Source organism: Anneissia japonica, unplaced genomic scaffold (genome assembly GCF_011630105.1).
Source record: "Anneissia japonica isolate Jap-2015-1 unplaced genomic scaffold, ASM1163010v1 scaffold287825_len194363_cov185, whole genome shotgun sequence".
In the NCBI taxonomy this organism is placed as follows: Eukaryota; Metazoa; Echinodermata; class Crinoidea; order Comatulida; family Comatulidae; genus Anneissia; species Anneissia japonica.
In genome coordinates, this window is record NW_022719018.1 from 85485 (window position 1) to 106676 (window position 21192).

At 33.2% G+C, this 21192-nt stretch overlaps 1 protein-coding gene across 1 annotated transcript in view; it reads right to left on the reverse strand.

The window, feature by feature from the left end:
* Positions 1–3430: 3430 nt before the first annotated feature.
* Positions 3431–21192, reverse strand: part of LOC117110698 (multiple epidermal growth factor-like domains protein 11) — a 39522-nt gene continuing 21760 nt past the window's right edge. Inside the window, exons 7-27 of the mRNA XM_033253456.1 lie at positions 20882–21017; positions 19478–19595; positions 18989–19227; positions 18864–18904; positions 18216–18285; positions 17436–17618; positions 16997–17109; positions 15461–15624; positions 15061–15169; positions 14752–14898; positions 14191–14319; positions 13753–13881; positions 12696–12824; positions 12069–12197; positions 11094–11222; positions 10713–10878; positions 10034–10099; positions 7962–8167; positions 7552–7665; positions 6889–7005; positions 3431–6152 (exon numbers count right to left, since the gene is read on the reverse strand). Coding sequence (XP_033109347.1) covers positions 6058–6152; positions 6889–7005; positions 7552–7665; positions 7962–8167; positions 10034–10099; positions 10713–10878; positions 11094–11222; positions 12069–12197; positions 12696–12824; positions 13753–13881; positions 14191–14319; positions 14752–14898; positions 15061–15169; positions 15461–15624; positions 16997–17109; positions 17436–17618; positions 18216–18285; positions 18864–18904; positions 18989–19227; positions 19478–19595; positions 20882–21017 — 2729 coding nt within the window. The 3' untranslated portion in view covers positions 3431–6057. The remainder of the gene's footprint in view (positions 6153–6888; positions 7006–7551; positions 7666–7961; positions 8168–10033; positions 10100–10712; positions 10879–11093; positions 11223–12068; positions 12198–12695; positions 12825–13752; positions 13882–14190; positions 14320–14751; positions 14899–15060; positions 15170–15460; positions 15625–16996; positions 17110–17435; positions 17619–18215; positions 18286–18863; positions 18905–18988; positions 19228–19477; positions 19596–20881; positions 21018–21192) is intronic.

The following is a 21192-nucleotide window of genomic DNA, read 5'->3' on the forward strand; positions in this document are numbered from 1 at the left end:
TGTCAGGTGTTTATTTGTTTTCATTAACAGTAGCAAATATTTATTACAAATTTATAATAAGTATTTATAAAATATTGTTTTAAACGTTTTCATGGCAAATAAACAATAGTTAGTCAATATTTGCAGTACAGAATATGGATATTGTGGGGAAAATATTGAGCTTACAGTATCGGGACATCTCATAGATTGTTTTTTCTAGTGGACGTTGTAACTTTCGGATCTAAAGTCAACTTAATTTTTTGCTTGTTTGCCAAATATGAATTTATGGGGAGAAGTGAAAGAGGCTATCCTGATTTCCAGGGATTGTGGGAAGACTAGTGCATGTAAATGTGTGCGTCTTTCTTGTGGTGAATGTGTGAAGTACATAACCTAGATCGGCTAGTGCATACCTCTGCCAGACTACTGTATATGATTTGACTTTATGGCCTTTGAATTTCAATTTATTCACATCTTTCTTGGATCAATATGTACTGCTCCATTTAATTTTATGATGCATTCATTATATTTTATATAATCCTGTAAACCAACAACCAACAAGCATCAATGATAGGTACTGTAACCTCCATGCAGCAGTGGCTCCAGAAATCTGCTACTGGGGGTCTGACAGCAGGGTCCGAACCAAGAGGCCAACTAGAGCCTTGATCCTGGTCCCGAAATAAAAATACCCCTAGTAGGGCTCACAGTGAGTATTTATGGCTTAGTAAGGCCCAAATTGGGCTTTTAGATTACAATATTCAGGTTGGGCAATCAATATAAAGGATAGGCAAATTACCGTATTTTTTTTAAATTTTTGATCTGCGACTTCGTGGGGGAATTTCCCCTGCTCCCGCTCCATGCTCCATGGCTGAGTTAATAAGCCTCCACAAGATATTGCTGTTCAACAGCCAGTGCCAGTATCAGCTCAGAAGCACAGCCAGACCTATGAAATTAGCTCAAATGCAGCATATATAATCTTGTCAAATACTTCTCACAGTACAGTACTGGAATGAAAGCTGATTTAATTGTACAGTATCTGGATGTGAATTTCAGCCAATGATTGTGATATGGCAGAGTTCGGGGTCCCAAATTGTAAGGAGCCATTTCCGGGGAGATCTGTTTGAACAGGCTTTATTTTGCTGCGGCAAGTGCCCATTGGCACTGTCTCTCCCGGGGACAATTGATAATACAGTAGTAAAAACATGGCAAAGTTTTATGATGATCCTATTCATGTTAACAAACAACCAACAAAACAACAGACTAACAATGTTGAATACATAACCCCTGTGGCAGAGGTAATGCCTATCCAAGATAATATGGCTGTTCAGTCAACTGGTGCATGGTATCGGTTTAGAAGCCAGGCCTATGACATTAGCAGAAATCCTGCATATATACAGTACAGTATAATCTTGCAGTAATTTCAGGATCTTATATGAAAGATGGTTTAATTGTTATCTGGTTGGCATTTCAGCCAATGACGTGGCACAGTTATGCAAATCCAATTAAACAACACATTAAATGAACATTAATTACCACAAACTTCATGCAAGACAGGTTGATCAAATCCCTGAGATTGAATGTCTGATGCTGCTCTGTGATTTAAAATGCTATTAACATTTCAGTGAAATGTTATTAAAAAAGATCAAATTAGTCACCTTTGTTATTTAAAAAATAATAATATGCTATATATAAAACATGATAAATTGTTGAGCAACTGAAAAGAATACAGTATACCACTAAAGTAATTGATCATTTAATTTATTTCATTTTATTTCCAAAATCTACTTCACAGCACATAGCTGTATTGACTGGAAATGTACAATAAGTAAGCATATAAATATACACAAACTGTAAACAAATACACATACCGGTACATATTTAAATTATAACATCAAACAATATGAACATGCAAAATTCATTGATCCAAACATGCACTGGAGGTAACACATCAAGTGATGGCGCCAGAAATTTGCCAACAATTGTCCAACCAGTTCAACCACGGGACCAAATTACAAGGTCTCAGGGCCAAGGTCTAGGGGTCCCCTAGTAAGTTTCAAAAGAGAGAACCTCTTTGTAAAAGAGATATTTGAGGGTTTAGGGATGGTAAGATTGTGCTACTGCAATCACAATATCTTTGGCTGGGTCAGCAAATTAATGTTCCAAGTCTGGGAAAAAAGGAGAAAATTTCCCCAACTTTCACTGCTGCCATCACTAAACTCGGGCAGATCTGATGCTTATATTTTAAAGTACTAACTGCCCATGCTATGTGGTACACTACCCACATGTTCTTAAACTATAGTACACTGAACAATACAGTATATTTTTTCTTTCATAATGGCATAAATCTTAAGTATATTATATATTTACATTACATTGGCAAGAGGCACATATTCTGAATAACAAAAAATAAATAATTAAACGTTGTCCACAAAATGACAAAGTAACGTACAGATAAGCCACTTTCCTATTTACAATACATTGTATATTTATGTACTGTATGCAAAATTGTGAAGAAAAATAATTTAAGCACATTTATATTCATAAACGATTTAAAACAAAACAATTCTTATCAAGATTCAGCTCGTGTGACACTTAATTTAAGGGCTAAAACTGGCATTTACACATTCAAAATCTGATGAAATATAATACCAAACACAATATACAAATCATTTAACTTCATCTACAATGTTTGATCAAAAATACTATAGCAATTTGAATGAAGCAATATATCAAATGATAATGTTAAAAAAGTATGTTTGATCTTGTAATTGGTGGAAACATCTTGGCATACAATAATCATAATAACTCGCATTACCTCAACAGCCAAAATCAATTGAATCCAGTTAATATGAATATAATTAAAAATGTTCATCCTGTCGTGTAGTCCCTTGGGCTGTGTTTTTGTAACTCAAATTTAATATCTGTATTATTGATTAATGAAACACAGTATGGTAGTGGTGCATTAGGTGAAACATAGGTGCAATATACTGTAGGGATCAGGTAGCTATGACTATGCCCTCAACTATTTGGCCTAAAACTGTATTATTACTTAAATAAAGAAATAAATAAAAAACTTTAAAATCCTAACTTCCTACTTAAACATTATGAGTATGGCAAGACAGTTCCTGTACACACCTATATAAACCTATACTTGTGATAAATATATATTTATATAAATACATACTTATCTAAATCTGATAAATATATACTTACATAAATATAAATTTTACATATACTTATATAAATATACACTATAAATGTGATGTACACACCTATATAGACATATACTTCTGATAAATACATATTTATATAATTACATACTTATCTAAATCTGATAAATATATACTTACATAAATATATACTTATATAAATTTTACATACTTATATAAATATAAACTATAATGTGATAAATATATACTTACATAAATATGTACTTATATAAATCTGATAAATATATACTTATATAAATATACACTTATATAAATTTTATAATATACTTATATAATAACTAATAAATATATACATATAAATACATGCTTATATAAATCTGACAAACATATTATAATATGTCTCATCTAAGGCCAAACACAAATTATTGTGTTGCCTAAAGCAAGTAACATTTGAAAAATCAAGGTCGATCTGGATGTTTTGACTATAGACTTAGGACTAATCCTATGGTTCATCATAGGCTTATGACTAATCCTATGGTTCATTGCCATCCATCATATCTCTTGAGGTTTAGGGTCAGTCTAGCTTGTGTAACATAAACTTTCTTTGGCCTAAATTATAAGGTTTTTAGTGTGTATTGAAATGCAAGCAAACAAATATGTCTCCCAATCTACAGCTTCATCTGGATAGTTGAATAAAAGCATTTTCTGAATGAGCAAATTTATGTTCAGATTTTATTATAAAGCTCATAAATTTCTGTATTAAAGTGCAAACAATTATAACCACATTATAAGTATTATTATAATATAATGTTAGACTTCTATAGTGCAAAATGCCGGAGCTTCGATGCACTTAACATTAAATTAAGAACAATAGGAATCTACCCTTTTCTGCAAAAAACAAGTCTTATAAACCAAAATTAAACATGCATACACACTCACATTTTTCCCCTTATATTACCATAAAATATCAGACAAGGTTGGCAGGGAGTGTGTTCATTAAAGCACCACCAGTAGAAACCTGAGGCCTGGTGGAACAGAGAAAAATCTCATGCGATATAATCCCCAGCCCCACATTGACTTTCTTCACTGGCATCAAAAGATGATTTACTGTACATCGTTTCAGAGAGGTTCTAATTCATATCTATTTAACCACAGAGCTATTTTATGATCATTTATAAATTTGTGGATTACTAAGGATATGTGTGTGCCACTGCTTCAAAAATTAATTCAACAAAAGCATTTTAAACATACATTTCTAAAGGGCATAATATTTTGAAAATTTGGCAGGATTATTTTCCACATTGCACAGATTAATCATAGACTTTTCTGCTACAGAGCATACCAAACTACAGTGCGTACATATAAGGTAATGCCCTCAAGTATAAATATATTCAACAATATATTTTTTCAAACCACTATAATGTTTACATACATGAACATAAAATGCACCAAAATTAGAGGTCTGTTAATCAAACAAAACATAAAATACATAAATAAATTTGGCATGTAAAATATTGAGCTGTTAACTCTTTCTCAAAATGGTCAAGCACATTCAGTGCGTGTCCAAGGGTACTAGGAATTTTTCCTCCTTAATAGTTTTTGACTGTCACAATTGACAATTTCATCCAGAATCATGTTCCTCTTATTACAAATGTTGTATTTATTTACAAATTATGTTGCTAGATAGACCACTCACAACCTATATTTTTCTTCAACTTTACTAACACCATTAAGAAAGCACAATGTAGCCTACAACAAATAGGTTATGACAGATTTTCAATATGTTATGAATATATACAGTATAATTACTATTTACAAAGTAGCTGTTGCACAGCATTACAGTGGGCTCAGCTTACATTCACCCAGTGACATCGTTATTTGGTTTGTCCTAGACCCCATGGTGTAGGACACTAACTTTGACCCTTCTACAACACAACATTGTACGAAGAGAGTTTTACTGTTTGCGTATAAATTGTACCACCTTTTAGCAAAGGTTTGTATTCGCTCATTTAAAAATGACGGTATCTTGTTGAAAATATCTCAGAAAGCCTGTCTAACATTTAGCATGTATCCTATATAACATTATATCTCTGAGTATATAGCTGAGTATATATACTAAACTGGGTTTAAGCCACAACAAACATAATTTTAAAAAAATTGCATAATGCTTGGACTCATTACACACAAAAATTGACTTGCCATCGCCAACAACTAATCTTTCAGTGTCAAAGCCCCCTTTTCTCTCCAAAAATGTGATTTATGTCAGAACCTGCCTACCACCCTCTGGGGGTCTGCTTAATATTACACTTTATTAAGAATGCACACTACATAAACTATTTTAGTTTTGAAGGTAGGTTTGTGGAGTTTTTATTTAATAAGTTGCACACAATTAGTAGTTGGACAGCATATACGTCAAGGCTGACACATTCAGCGTGAGGGTCCCGCGCTTCCAGTCTATCTCACGCTTGAGGACAAAATCTCACGCATAAATCAAATATTGTCAATAATAAAAAATATACTATACTTTGTTATTCTCTCGCTAACTTGGCATCTATGGGACAGTTGGTATGCCAAATAATTCCCAGTCTTTATAACAGGCCTGCCTTTAAGCCATACGTAGATTGTCTCCTGCCCTATCTCCTCGACTGAGGGTGGCATTCTCGCTCCACAAGCAATTCTTGGATTCAAGTTGGGATATATTGCTGGTTAAGGTACATTCGTTCTTCTTTTGTTGTGATCAATTTATGCCAGATACCTAGTTGTGTGCTTTATTTTGTTTTTATTTTATTTTGCTTTACTGACATAAGTATTAATCAAGAAAATGACCTTAATGACTTTCACTAGAATGTATTAAAATATAGAACTGATTATTCTGTAATAAGTGGTTTGGTGGTAATATTGGTAGCAGTTATCAAATTGATGTGTAGCCATAAGCTCCAACAGACACATTCTCATAGCTTTCAGGAATTTCAGAGTAAACATGCTGAGGTCTTGGAATATCATAGGCTGAAGCAGAAAAAATATTAAATTATTATAATTTATATTATTATTAGTTATTATAAATATGGTTTTATATATGTTAAAATATTGTTTACACTTTTAGATATGTAATTTGAAATTTTCATTTGCTCAATTTCAATGCTAATTCTTAACAAACAACATTTCTTTTCAGAAATATCTACGTGGTGTACCGCAATCATTATATATATTATTACTTCGCCATGCAAAGTTTCAAACAATTTTTATTTTCTTTATTATTTCATTTATTTTTTAAATATTATAATTGTATGGAAAACAATAAAGTTGATTTTGTAAATTATCATTCACATTTAAATACAGAAAAACTATACATATAATAGTAATACATGTTTAGTAATTGACAATTAATATTTCAATAGTAAATATCTTCTTTTTGTTAAATGAAAGACAAAAAAACCAGATGATCTTTTTTCAACTATATAAACAAAATATTGTTTGAAAGTTTGCATGGTGAAGCATTACTAATAAATGCTTTCGGTATACCATGTTGATTGTTAAGAGTGTCTCGACATTTCAACTGAGTTACTTTCGTCGTCATCAGGAGGATAATATATGATGACTGAAGCATAATAAAAACATTGAGACAACTCTCAACAAGTCAACAGTTCTTTTTCAGAAGTAAGTACAGTATGTGGTGTACAGCAAGTATTTATCATTATATATAAACACTGATCAGATTTTTAAAGACATCATTTATGGTTACCTTGAACATCAGATGGATGATGTGGTGGGTTGCCGTAGTAATTTTGGCTGCCTTGTGATTGGCTAGCACCTCCTGCAGCTCCATTAACTAGCTGCTCTTTAGATTTCTCAGAAAACACTGAGGAAGAAAATTTATGTAGAAACATTATTGATATAAGAATAACAGAAAATAATAATGTTTTTATATCTCCAATAATAGAAACCAAGTATTGTATGTACATTTACTATTTTAGTTATGAAAACATTTCCAGCAGCATAATGAGTCAATTAGGTTTATGAGCCAGCAGAAGAGTAATATGCAAAATGATGCTCGCCTCCTAACCACAGGGTTGGTGGTTCAAATCATGTAAGATGACCAGATTTTTTTTTTCGCAACCAAAACACCCCTAATCCTTATAATGAGATTAAAAGGAGAAAAAATTAAATTATTCCACCCTGTAAATACATGCTACTGGACAACTTAATTAATTACTAAATTAAAAATAAACCAGCAACTTAAGGAGTTCTATAATTTCAATTAACATAAGGAGTTGTACTAAAGTATGATTTTCAGAGACATACAGGGATGGAAGAAATTATATAGTTTTCACAACTGTATGTAATAAATCTCTTGCTGATTTCCAATTTATATATATTTTTTTCAATTTTAAAATAGTGTACTTACAATTATTTTTTTCATGTGGAATTTTGCTAACACTTGCACCATCAAAATAATTGATATTAGCATGAGCAGGAATTGGTGGCGGTTTACGTGGATTATAGTAATCTGCATCAGCATCTACAGATAAAAACAAGTACAGTTAATAAAGCACTTAACAAAACATCTTTAGCTCTTGAATTTCAAAATTGTTAACAATAACAATATTTTTGTAATAGAAAAAATATAACAATATTAATACGAACATTTCAGATATAATTAATGAAGTAAGTCTATGGGTAAAGAGAATGGTAAAAATTCATTCTCTTTTTCATTCATTCATTATTTTTCATAGGCTTAAATAAACACCAAACAAGTTAATATTAGGGCTTTCACAATTTGAATGTAATAATATAAAAACAATATTTAAATCATACTTTTTTCATATATTGAGATATCTTTACCACCACAAGCACCATTGACATCAACATTGTTGGATTCTACTCCTTTCTTTAAGGGCTCATCGAAGAGGTCATTGTTCTGCATGCGAATTGAACTCTTAGGGGCACCTCCAACGGGAACAGTACATGGGTTGAAGTCCATGGTGGTGTCATAATGGTTTGTGGTTCTATCTGCATGGAAGCTATGGAAAAAAATAAACATTAAAATAATTGTCAAATATGAGATTTTAAACAAATCAGCATTATCACTGCTACCACAAGAAAAAGTAAAATTTTTGGAAGTGGCACAATGGCCTGAAATAGTTGTGCTATGCAAACAGAGAGTAACTTTGAAAATGAATGAGGTTTTTAACATGTTGGCTGCCAAGACTTTTTTTCACCAGTTGCTGCACATATGCCAAGGCATTGTGGGCATCACAATAATAATCTCCAATCTGTAATGGAACTCGAACAAACGTATGGTATATATTTTTTGGATCAATGGTTCCTGAGTTCTTCCCAGATCTGCCATAGCAAGAATTTGTACACTGGAGAACACTGCCAGCAATTTACATGCAGTACAGAAGTTCTTTGTTGACACGTTTGGACGTGAGCTCTGATTGGTTGGCACCCTGATGAACCTGTCAGATGTGAACTCACATCCTTGGCAGCAAACGTGTTGATAAGGTTGCTCACTGCATCATAGGCTATAAAATGGTTGAGGAACACACAAACAGTGAACAGTCTCACCCTCTCTATCAGCTCATTTCATTAAATAAATGTGAAAGATTCATGATTGGGTTAGACTGGAAACTGTTATTAATAGGATAGAAGAATCCTCGATAATAAAGTGGGCAATTAAGATGTGCGGAGAACAGTGGAAAAATATGATAAAAGCAGACCAGATTAATATGTAATGAATTAAAAGATTTAGGTGCAAGTGAAATGACCACTGTACCGACACACAATTTGAAAAAGCTCTATCAATGTTGGTGAACACTACAGTCATACAGATATATTATAACTTGTGCTGCAGTGAAATGTATCTAAAACTAATGTATAATATGCTCTCCCCACACCTTTGGTTACATACAGTAAAAACAACGTAAACTGCTATTATATTTTTGTGCAGTTGAATTGTTTTGCATTAGAACGGCTGAATATTAATCAGAAGACAATAAACATCTATTGTAGGATGCATAATGCCTTTGTGCATTCTTAACAACTTACATAAACGACAATGCTGTGCGCACTTTAGCCGCCCCACTGGACAGGTCAAGGCCCCCCCCCCATCAGACAGTCGGACTAAAAAAAAAATACAAAAATAGTCCTACGCCAAAGCAACACACGTCTGTCACAGCCTGAGAGTGTCATTTCTGGTCATCCATCTCATTTGGGAGGGGGAACCCCCTATTAAACCCTTCCTCCAGCTGGGGCCTACAACCTCAAGTCCCCCTGTGGGACAGCTCAGCCCCCCCAGAAAATATATCCTAGAGCTGCCTGCCACTGTACACCTTTGATGCTGAATACTGTCTTAATTGAATTACAGCTTTTTATGTACAGTTGACAGTAAGAAAATGAACCAGTTGTTGGTAAAACAACTTCATCAGATTCCTCAATCATAGCACTTCCCTCAAAAAATAAACATTGTACACAGTAAGCCCAATATGATGAACCTCCCGCCAGAAAAATGGAATCTACCAGAAAATGATATTTCTAAAAATATCATGTACTCTAAATGAAAAACAAATAGTGCAGTGTGCAAATGTTTATTCTACTAAAATAGCAAAAAATTATCCCACTTTGCAACTACAAACTAACAGCATGCATGCACAATCCATCTCCATCTAGGAAGTGTTACCAAGGGTTACACTTCTGAAATAAAAGCTAGTATTTGAGATGAGTGATGATGGTGGTGAAAACTATGAAAAACATTTTACACAACACTTTGGAAGCAAGAGTATGTATATGGTGTTGTATGTGTAGCGGATATCAAGAATTAGAAAGTGTGGATGAGTTATAGGCCACGTCACCAAACGACAGCAAATGAATTAAGAATCATGTCAAACCTGTAATCATCACCACAAGGTATTCGCGTATAAATGCGTCCGCTATTGTTTGCTGATGCTGAATACCTGTTGATTTGAAAATCAGCAATGTTTGCATATTTTTGTGATCTAATTATTGCAAGTTGCTTTGTATCATCAAGATTTAAAACACAAAATGCATGATATCACTTGATGCAATAATATTCATGCTAAATATACTTTTAAAAAATATTTTAAGTTCAAGGTGCATGACTGACATAGAGAATACAATGAATGAGTAGGCCTATCTCTCTGAATTATCTACATAAATCAACATCAATTACATGCATTTTCATATATTTTAATAATTGTATTGTATACTAAATCTGTTTAGATTTTTGTCCTGATCACAGAATTACAAAAGTTCTGGGCAAAATTATGCATGTGTTCTTTCAACAGGTTGGTAAATTCTGATGTAAAGTATTTACATTGCGATTTGAAAAACTCCTACTGTATTGTCCATTCTTTGTTTTGTATTCATTTTTACATCTTACTAATCAGAGAATGATAATAATAATAATAATGATAATAATGATAATGATAATGATAATAATCATGATGATAATAATAATAATGATAATGATAATGATCCTCTTAATGATCAGATATGTATATTATACATATCGCTTTTTAAAAATGTGTTAAATTCCAAAATACTTACGATACAGCTGGAATGGCACTTTTCTCCCTTCTACGACGCCTCAGTATGAGAAACAGGATTATTACTACAAGGAGGATGATGATGAGGAAAGAGATAACAAGGGGTAGGATGTATGATGAACCTCCTTCTTTTTCAGTTGTCAATGTATCCACATTTCCCTTGATCTCTATAGGTATATGACAAAAACAGAATACAAATGGTGATAACAATTACAGTACTGAAAACAATGATGATGATGCCGCTACTGGTGATGATGATAACAACGATGATGCTAACAATAAGTAAAGACAAAATTATGTCGTGTTGGGGGAATACTTGATACATTCAATAAAAATAAAAATTATAATAAAAAAGAAGAAATATGCTGATGTAGATACTTACTTGGAACACAATCTTCTTTTAGGGTATCAGGGCAGACACAACCATAAATAGGGTCACAGATGAATTTATCATTTGCACATTCACATTTTTCTTTACAGTTTAGTCCATAAAATCCAAAACCACACGCTGCTAAAATATATGTATATAAGTATGAGACAAATTAATATTATTAACACAAATTGTACGGTAAAATGAAAATTGTCAGCGAAAATTATACAGGATTTATCTAAGCAAATCGCATCCTCAAAATATCATTATTTAAGTAAGTAAGAGCTTCACATGTTGTTACGTTATGTGTTACTAAGTGAGAAGTCAACATGTTACCACACGAGAAGCTGTGAGAGACTGACGCGTTCCTATGGGTGAAATTGATGTTCCTACATGAGAGGCTGATGTGTTGCTACAAGAGAGGTTGACATGTTGCTACTTGAGAGATTGACGCATTGCTACATGACGCTGATGTGTTGTTACATGAGAGGTTCATGTGTTGCTATATGAGAGGTTAATGTGTTGCTACATGGGAGGTTGACATGTTGATACATGAGCGGTTGATGTTGATACTTGAGCGGTTGATGTGTTGTAACTCGAGAGGTTTACATGTTACTACATGAGAGGTTGGTGTTACTACATGAGAGGTCGACGTGTTGCTACATGAGAGCTTGATGTGTTACTACATAAGAGGCTGATGTGTTGCTACATGAGAGGCTGATGTGTTGCTACTTAAGATGTTAACATGTTGCTACGTGAGAGGTTGATGTATTGCTACATGAGAGGTTGACATGTTGCTAAATGACAGATGGACATGTTGATACATGAGAGGTTTACGTTTTGCTACGTAAGTTGATGTGTTTTATCTGAGAAAATGACATGTTGTTATGTAAGAAATTAGAAGTCGATGTTCTCTGTGTGAGAAGTAGATATGCTGCTGTACACAAGTCCATTCCATTATTAATAATTAATAATGTAAAAACGTACGTATGCTACACACTGGTCCTTTCCAACCTGGTGTACATATACAATCTCCAGTGGTAGGGTTGCAAACTGCCCCATTCTCACATTTACACTGCTCAGTACAGTTTACGCCATACATTCCATCAGGACATTCTAAATAAGATAAACAGAAAAATGTATAAATATCCATTAAACTTGAAAAAAAAACAGTAAAATATTGAATAAAAAACATGAGACAAATGAAAATAATAATTTTTTTTTAATTTGCTGATTTACATATGATTTTTCACAGTACAAATAATAGTTTATACTATAAAAATCCTTTAAATTACAAGCCAACAAAAAGGATAGGAACACTAGTATGCATATGTCTCATTTTTCTATAACAGATAATTCAGTTATATATACAAAGTAAGCAATTCAAAATATTGAATTTTAGTGTTCAAGATTTTTTTATCCAACACCAACAGTATATCTTTAATGTGACAATAATATAGTTATCATAATAACTGCTGCTTTGCTTAAAAATAAAATGAAAAATCACCATCTGTATTTTACAAAGCCCAGTAAAAAAACTTAAGTGTAATAGGCAATAAAAGGCAATAAAAAAAAAAGGGAAAAAAAAGAAAAAAAAACAAAAAACTAACTTACCTATAGAGCAAAATGCACCATGCCACCCTGGCTTACATATACATTCTCCATCATAAGGGTCACAGGTCACTGAATTTTGACATTTGCATTCGTTAGCACATTCAAATCCATAGAAACCTGGATTGCATGCTTTGCAGAGAAAAAATGTTTATTTATTTATTTAGAAATTACAATATTCATTTAATTGAAGCGATCAGAAGGTATCTTATCCAATCGGTCTGTAAAAGCCTAAGTTCTTTGGTTAGGGTCAGGGATAAACCCCTGGGGAGGATTGCTATAAACGGTCTTAACTGGTAGTCTTAACTTCTCGAATTAAGCCGGCTTTTTCACTTAGACGGTCTTACTAAAGTCACACTGCTAACACCATTGCTATAAAACGGTCTTCGCTTAGACCGCTTTGAGTATTGAAACGCAAACAAGCACTTCCTGGTAATATAAAATTGAGGGCGCTGTTATGCTTATTCTAAATATGGATATTTATCAAAATGAGCGTAAATAACCGTAGACCGGTTTTTACAGATGCTGAGAAGCTTGCGGAATGTTCTTCGTTCGATTCTTAGTCTTTGATGATCTAGGCCTATTAGTGTAGTACCTGTAACGACATGAGGAAAATGATTTATGATCGTTTTAAGCCTACTCCGAGTAGGCTTTAAAGTTTAAGACGGCTAACTGGACCGCGGTATAGCAATGGGCTATAATCATAGACCAGTAGTGACGTTAAGATTAAAGCCGGGTGCGTTAAAACAGTCTAAAGACCGCTTATAGCAATCCGCCCCTGGTATGGGTTTAACGAAGGGAGGGGTACATTTTCTTTCTGCAGAGAGACTATAGGAATGCAAAACTTATTAAGGAACTGAAATCACAAATACTTTCATTAGGTTGGCACATTAATATTTTTGTTCAACGACCTCAAGTGCAGTCCAACAACTCTTGGGTTCATGCTCGTTCAATGGATAGACAACTGCCTCCCTGATCCCAGACTGTCTTTACCAATGGGAACTGCTGTGATCTATTATTGACATTATTACATCTTTATTATTAGGAAATCTCAACTTACTTGTTTCACAGTAAAGCCCCTGAAAACCTGGTTGACACAAACATTCGCCATTCACTGCATTACAGTCAGCACGATGCAAACACTGGCACACATTCTCACAGTCATGTCCATACATGTAATTATCACAGGCTAGAAGAACAAGAAATATACACATAAAAACTGAAGTCAAACAAAATGAACAACATTTGTAATGTAAATAAATATATCTATAATATGGCAGTATAGTACTAGTATATTTGCAGAGCAAGTACCTTTCACAATAAAATTGTTTCAAGGTGCTGACAGTATTCACAGTTCAGACCATAAATCATGCCGAAAAAAATAAAAATAAATGAATGATTAAATAAAATAATAATAATAATAATAACGATTTTTAAATAAAAAATAACTAGCATTCTGATAATGAAATGAGATGGTCTGCAACCAAATATTACTTACTCTGAGAACATTTTGGGCCAGTAAACCCTGTGGGGCATACACAACTTGCGTTCTGTGAATGGCAGGTTCCAGTGGGGCAATCAGGGCAAGCATAATCACACTGGTAGCCATAGAATCCATCATCACACACTATCAAAATAAAACAATTTTCTTTAAGATAGCCCATAATATTTTTAATATTTTCATGTATAGTATTTATAATTTTAAATAATTCATAAAAAATGTTTGTTTGTAAATTGATCACTAGGATCAATCAGTATGATCAGTTTACAAACATATTTTTATTGATTATAAAAAAAATATAGGTTTCCACTTTGGAATGTTCAATTTCATGTATGGTAATTTTAAATATTTTCATGTATGGTATCTATAATTTTTATATAATCAATAAAAAATGTTTGTTTGTAAATTGATCACTATGATCAATCAGTATGATCAATTTACAAACATATTCTTTATTGATTATTAAAAAAATATAGTTTTCCACTTTGGAATGTGTATCTCCTTTTGATGCAGATAATATATATGAAGAAATAAATATAACAACAAAAAGCAACTTACACTTTTCACAAAATTTGCCTGAAAACCCTGGAGGACAGATACAAGAACCATCAAACTGATTACATGACCCTTTGTTTTTACAATTACAAATCTGATCACACTGTGGTCCCCAGTAGCCAAGGGGACAGGTACTATTACATATCACACCTGTAGAAAGAAAAAAAGACATTAAAAGGCGTGGAGTGGGAGGGAACAATTGATTTTAGACTTCAAAATTGTACTGGCCAACATTTTTCAAATGAGCTAATCAGGTACAGAATACCATCTGGACAAGTTATGAATATAGATATCAACTATTTATTTACTCACCACTGTAACCAGCGAGACAGATACACTGACCAATTACATTATCACAACCATACGAATTTTCCCCACAATAGCTGCAATTATTCTGACAGTCTATCCCAAACAGGGTCGGCTACAATATAAAAAATAAAAGAACACAAATTAAAGGTAATATGGTAATGCTGTCACACATAATTGGGCTATACTAGTGGTAGCCATTGCAAGTACAGTACACTGAACCCTAAAGATCACTTGGTCCCAGGTTCAACTCCCATCACTGACTCCTTGAGTTTCAGCTGGAGGGCTGGCATGCAAGTTTCAATATGTGCATGAAGATGTGAATAAGATATTGGGTGTGATAAGGGATATACAGGTGTCTCATAACATGTGATGAGGTAGCATATTTACATAGTGTAAACTGTACCTGACACTGCTCCTGGCATCTTTCACCAGTGAATCCCACAGGGCAAATACACGTCCCATTCACCGGATCACATGGCGCCCCATTATCACAATCACATGCCATACTGCAGCCTTCGCCATGAAAACCAGTTGGACAAGGCTTTTCACAAATGATTCCATCCCAACCTGGTAAACAAAACAGCGAAAAATAGAATGGTTGTTAAACTCTACTCCTGTGAATATTATGAAATATTAGAAACTAAAATATAAAAAAAATTGTAGCAAGAATTAAACATCAATAATATATGCAATAATATTACTACCATAGTTGCTCGGGTATAAGCCCATCCCCTATTTACGTGCAATTTTATGTACCAGCCTTTTCTCAAGCAAAAGCCCAGGGTATGACTTTTATAAATATTCTCAGAAAAACATCAAATATTGGCATTGAATTGGGCATACAGTTCTTAAAAAATACCATTTGATTAAAAAGGGTTAGCTCAGATATAAACCCACCTGCAAAAAAAGTGGCCCAATTTTGTGTTCAAAGGGGGTGGGGACTATAAACCAGAGGAGCTATGGTGGTGATGATTATATTCATATAGTACATCCCACAATAAAAAAAAGTGCAACTTCTTTCCCATAACCATCTTGTGTCATGAATGTGCAACGATCTCTGCTTCCTGAGGATTATCCCTGTATGTGCAGCAATACATTTACCGCAGAATGATATGTTACATTTACAACATTCATAGGAAGCTATATATAGTATATTAATTATACTTAGGTGAAGGAGGTCAACAAATACTGATAAAGGTTATTGATTAGAATGCAAGCACTGCTTATCATAACAGATGGCAGCATGTGTTGAGCTTATTATGTGCTAACACTCTTGTTGTAATATCAATTGGTTGTTTAAAAACTGTCCCAATTATAGTTAGTTAGATAGTTCTTTATGTATTTGTTTCACACTCTCAGATTAAAACAGAGACTAGCCAATTCTGGCTTATGAGTGAAATATAGGACATTTTTAAAACCCAAGCAAAAAACATGATAAAAAATGTTTTAAAAACAGGATATACAAACATTTCTTAAAATATGATTTAAACACAATAGACTGCCGTAAGGAGAGGATTTGGTATCCAAATTTAACTACCCTATAAGAGTGGTTGCCATCGCTCGTTAAAAAATTGAATTTGTTGTTAGAGTTTGAGTCTGCAAAGGATGGGTTGATTTGGACAATATAATCGTACAGGTGGGATCTGAAATCATTACATATTGGACATTCAGTAAAGCAGTGTAATTCATTTTCTATGCTATTCAAGTTGCACAGACATCAACTGATCAAGGTACATAATATACATTTTTAATCTCAATTAAGCACCACAACATTTATTCAAAAGAGAGTATCTCCAATAAGCCCCCACATATTTCGGAAGTGATGGTTAGCCAAAAAACACAAGTTTGGTGCAGCAATAAATTAAGAACAGTGTTTATTCAAGAGCAGTGCTTTCTTGGTAAATATGTACAATGACAGTAAGACATAAATAATACCGACCTGGTGCGCATGCACAGGTGCCGTCTACATTGTTGCATGTAGCCTCATTCAAACAGTTGCACACAAGGTCACAATTCATTCCATAAGAGCCAGAGGAACAGGGTAACTCACAACTGAAAAAATATAACAAAAAGTATTGTTAAAATATTTCAAATAAATAGAGAATTGACAAAATATTTTATCCCCTACACACTGTGCCCATACACTGTATGTGATAATTTTAATCTCTATTAACATAACTGTCATCATCATAATTAGAACTTTTTCCTATTTAAATTATTATTATTACTACTACTATTAATTTACTATTGTTCTTAGTACAGCTTTGATAATTTTAATTAGTCAAAAACCTGATAAAAAAATTGTTCTTTTTTATTTTTAAAATTAAAAACTGGTACATAATTCAACAGAAAGAAAAGCAAAGTTAAATAACACATACTGGTCACCATGCCAACCTGCTGTGCAGGTGCAAGATCCATCAATATGGTTGCATTTTCCCCCATGTTTGCACCCACAGGGCTCCTTACACTCCAGACCGTAGAAACCCAAGGGGCATGGTGACCGACAGACACTACCCTGGTATCCCGGAGAACAGATGCACTCTCCTGTGTGGCTCAGACATCTATTAAAAAAAAAAATGAGTCAACTTGGATTCATAAATATTTCTCATCACTATGACTATGTTCATTTTTATATGTGTACTTGAACTCATTTCAGTTTGCTGATTACATGAAGCAACAATAATTTAAAACAAATCAGTTAATTTACTAGATTCCTACAGTGTAACACATTGGTAGAAATAATTAGTAGCAATGATATATTAACCTGCTTGCTGAATAAAAGTAATATAACCAACCTAAAATTAATTCCTGTAATTAAAAGCTAGTCTAAAGGCAAACACTGCAGGCTTTTGGCTGTACCTGCTTGCTTGAAGTACTATAGTGAAAGCTATGAGATTCTTCCATTTTATATTAGCTTGGATTAAGGGAAAATGTTAGCTCCACAAATAAAATAGGAGCAACAGTTGACCCACAGGAGAAATGTATCAAAATGGCATGTGCAGTATAATAATAACACTGAAGTTTGTTAATTACATTCATCCTATGTACATTTAAGTGTAAGTATACTGATCCTAAAAAACTTGGTTGGATATTTGATGTAGCAAGTCGTATAGAAATGTAGAAATAAGAAATTGCTATGAAATACAATGGCCACTTACCGTGTTGAGTGTTCTTTATTACATGTACAATCCTGAGTGCAGTCCCCTCCAAACTTCCATGCACTGCATTCTATAAACAAAATATAAAATAAAAGATATAAAATAAAATAAATACAGTATACAATTATATATAGTGAAAAAAAAAGGTCTACTGCACCTCTTTTGCAACCTTGTCTTAGTAGGAACAACACATATTTTTTAACTTTCCTTATAATATGATACAAAAAAAATATATCAAACCACTTCTATTATACAGGTACAGTGATTACAACTTTTATGTTTTGTCATCTTTTGATAACTTAAAAATATGGATTGTCGTTATCAATAAGAAAATTCTGCTCATAAACACATAGTAGTTTATATGTAAGCGTTTTATTTGTGCTAAGCTTGTAAGGAGCAAAAATATATATGCTGTAAAACTGATTTTTCTAAGACATGAAACTTGAAAGTGGTTAATAAGATATAGATTTCAATATATTTAAAAACTGGGAGGGGGAGGGGAGGCCTCTGAAATCTGGCTTTAAAATTCAAATTCAAATTCAATCTTTTATTGTCCAATATATAAAAAATACATTAGAAAATCTTTGTTTATACACTACAACAACCAATTAAAAACAAAAATAACAAATTTATATTTAATCGACTTACCATCCTGTTCACACTTTAAACCTGCAAATCCAGGTAAACACCTGTAAGACAAAATACAATAAAAGGATCAGTTAAATGCATAATGTTAATCATTTCTTTTACTGATTGCGTTGTATGACACTTACTCGCATTCTCCATTGGTATGTGAGCATGATGCTCCATTCTGGCAGCCACAAGGTTGTTGACAGTCAATACCGTAAAACCCTGGCTTGCACTTTTCCTTGCACCTTTCGCCAATGTAACCAGGAAGACACGTACAAGCTCCTGTTGCTACGTCACAGGATGCTGCATTTTCACACTTACAACTCTCAGTGCAATTGATACCATAAGTGCCTTGGTTACAAGGTATGGAGCAAATTTCACCCTGTGTATAAAAATTGAGAAGTGTGTTAAGAGAGTGGTTCTGATAAAAGAATAAGTGGAATGGAACAGCTTGGTGGTTAAGGTGCTTGTTTTCAAATCCCAGAGTCCTGGGTTCAATTCCTGTTACGGGAACAGGATATTTTCTGACAACCAAAAAAAAAAAAAAAGCAAAAACAAAAACCTTTTCTACACTATGATGTGACATCTAACAAACATTTTTTTTAGGCCTAATTAAACTGAGAAAAGCTTACCTTCCATCCAGCATCACATGTGCATTTCCCTGTTTCATGATGGCATGATCCATGATGGCAGCTACATTCTAAAGCACAATTTAAGCCATGTGTTCCACCTGGACAAGTTGATTCACAACTAAAGGGGTGGAGAAGCATATATAATCTCATTTATTTAATAATTATTTTAGAACAACATTTCTATAAAACAAAATTAACTACTGTACCTCAAGTATTTGTAATAAGTTGCATGTATCTTCTACTTCCAGAAACAATAACACAATCAACTTTTCATTTATTTATTCTTATAAATCATTATCTAGTTGCTGATTTATGTTGTTATTGTTACATTTATATTCCAACTGCATACTCCAACCAAGTGATAATATGATATCATGAGCTTTCTACTTCCCTTGTACCATATGTCTTCAAGATAAGATGAAGATGTTTGAGTACTTAACAAAATGACTAACTATGAAGGGAATATAAAAATGCAAGGCCAAAAAACATTGTTCGTCCTTCAAGGCAGCCTTTCTTAAGGATTATTTAATTTCCTTTTTTTTTTTACCCATTTCTACACTTTGGTGGTAAACAACAAATTCTTTAAAACTACTAACATTTAAAGGAAAATGTTTAAGTTGATCCAGCATTTTAGCTGTGATTAAATTTGAATGTAAAGCTGTAAGTAGGTAAATCTGGCAAAAGGTCTTCTGCCTAAAATTATATTACTAGAGTAACACATATAACAAGAAGTACATATGACAAGAAATGTATTAGCATATTGTGAAAAAAAAAATGCAAAAGACGCTAACTGCAAGAAGCCAGGATAATTTTGAAAATGTGCCAAGTTTAGAGAAACAGGAAAATGTACTTTAGTCTATTGGGTTATTATGGCATTTAACGACAGAGCCAATGAGGTGATTTCTACTGATATTTTTTTTACCCTAAATCTTGGCAAACAGTAAATATTAGCTTATAGGATAAAAACAGTGAAGTGATTTTTATTCATTCATGTACATTAAAACTGGCCATAGTATTAGGTATCAGGCCATCTCAGCCTATTATAAGATAGAAACAGGGAAGTGATTTTTACTAATACATTAAAGTTATCTATTTATTCAGTCTTAATTTTCTGGAAAGCGCATAGAAACTCTAGCAAAGTATGCGCTATACAAGCACAATTAAAAATAATAAGTTGGGCACTCTTCTTTGTCATACCACAGTTATACAACCGTCAGCCAATGAATCCATACTGCTTTCTGTGAGCGCTTGACAACGCGACAACATCTGCAGAATTGTTTTTGGGGCAGTCTGAGCAGGTTGTAATTAAAAACGATCTGTTGCAAGCCACTGGGCACACTGTGTGCTCGGCTCAAGAAAAAAAAATCTGATAGTGATTACATGCACAAGCTAATGGGTACTCACTATGGTCCAGTGAAACCAGGTTTACAGGTACACATCCCACTGATTGGGTCACAAAGTGCGTCATTCTTACATTCACATCTGAGGGCGCAATCTTGTCCGTAATAACCGTTGCTACATGTATTATTACAAGATTCACCTAAAAAGATACATTAGTTACTGTTGTTGTGAGTTATACAATGGAGTACACTTTATAATCTGTTTGACTTTGTAAGAAAAAGGCTGAGAAAAGAATTCACAAAATAAAAATACAGATACCAAAGTTAATTTTACAATTTTTAAAAAGTTATATTTGAAATTTATCATGAAACAAA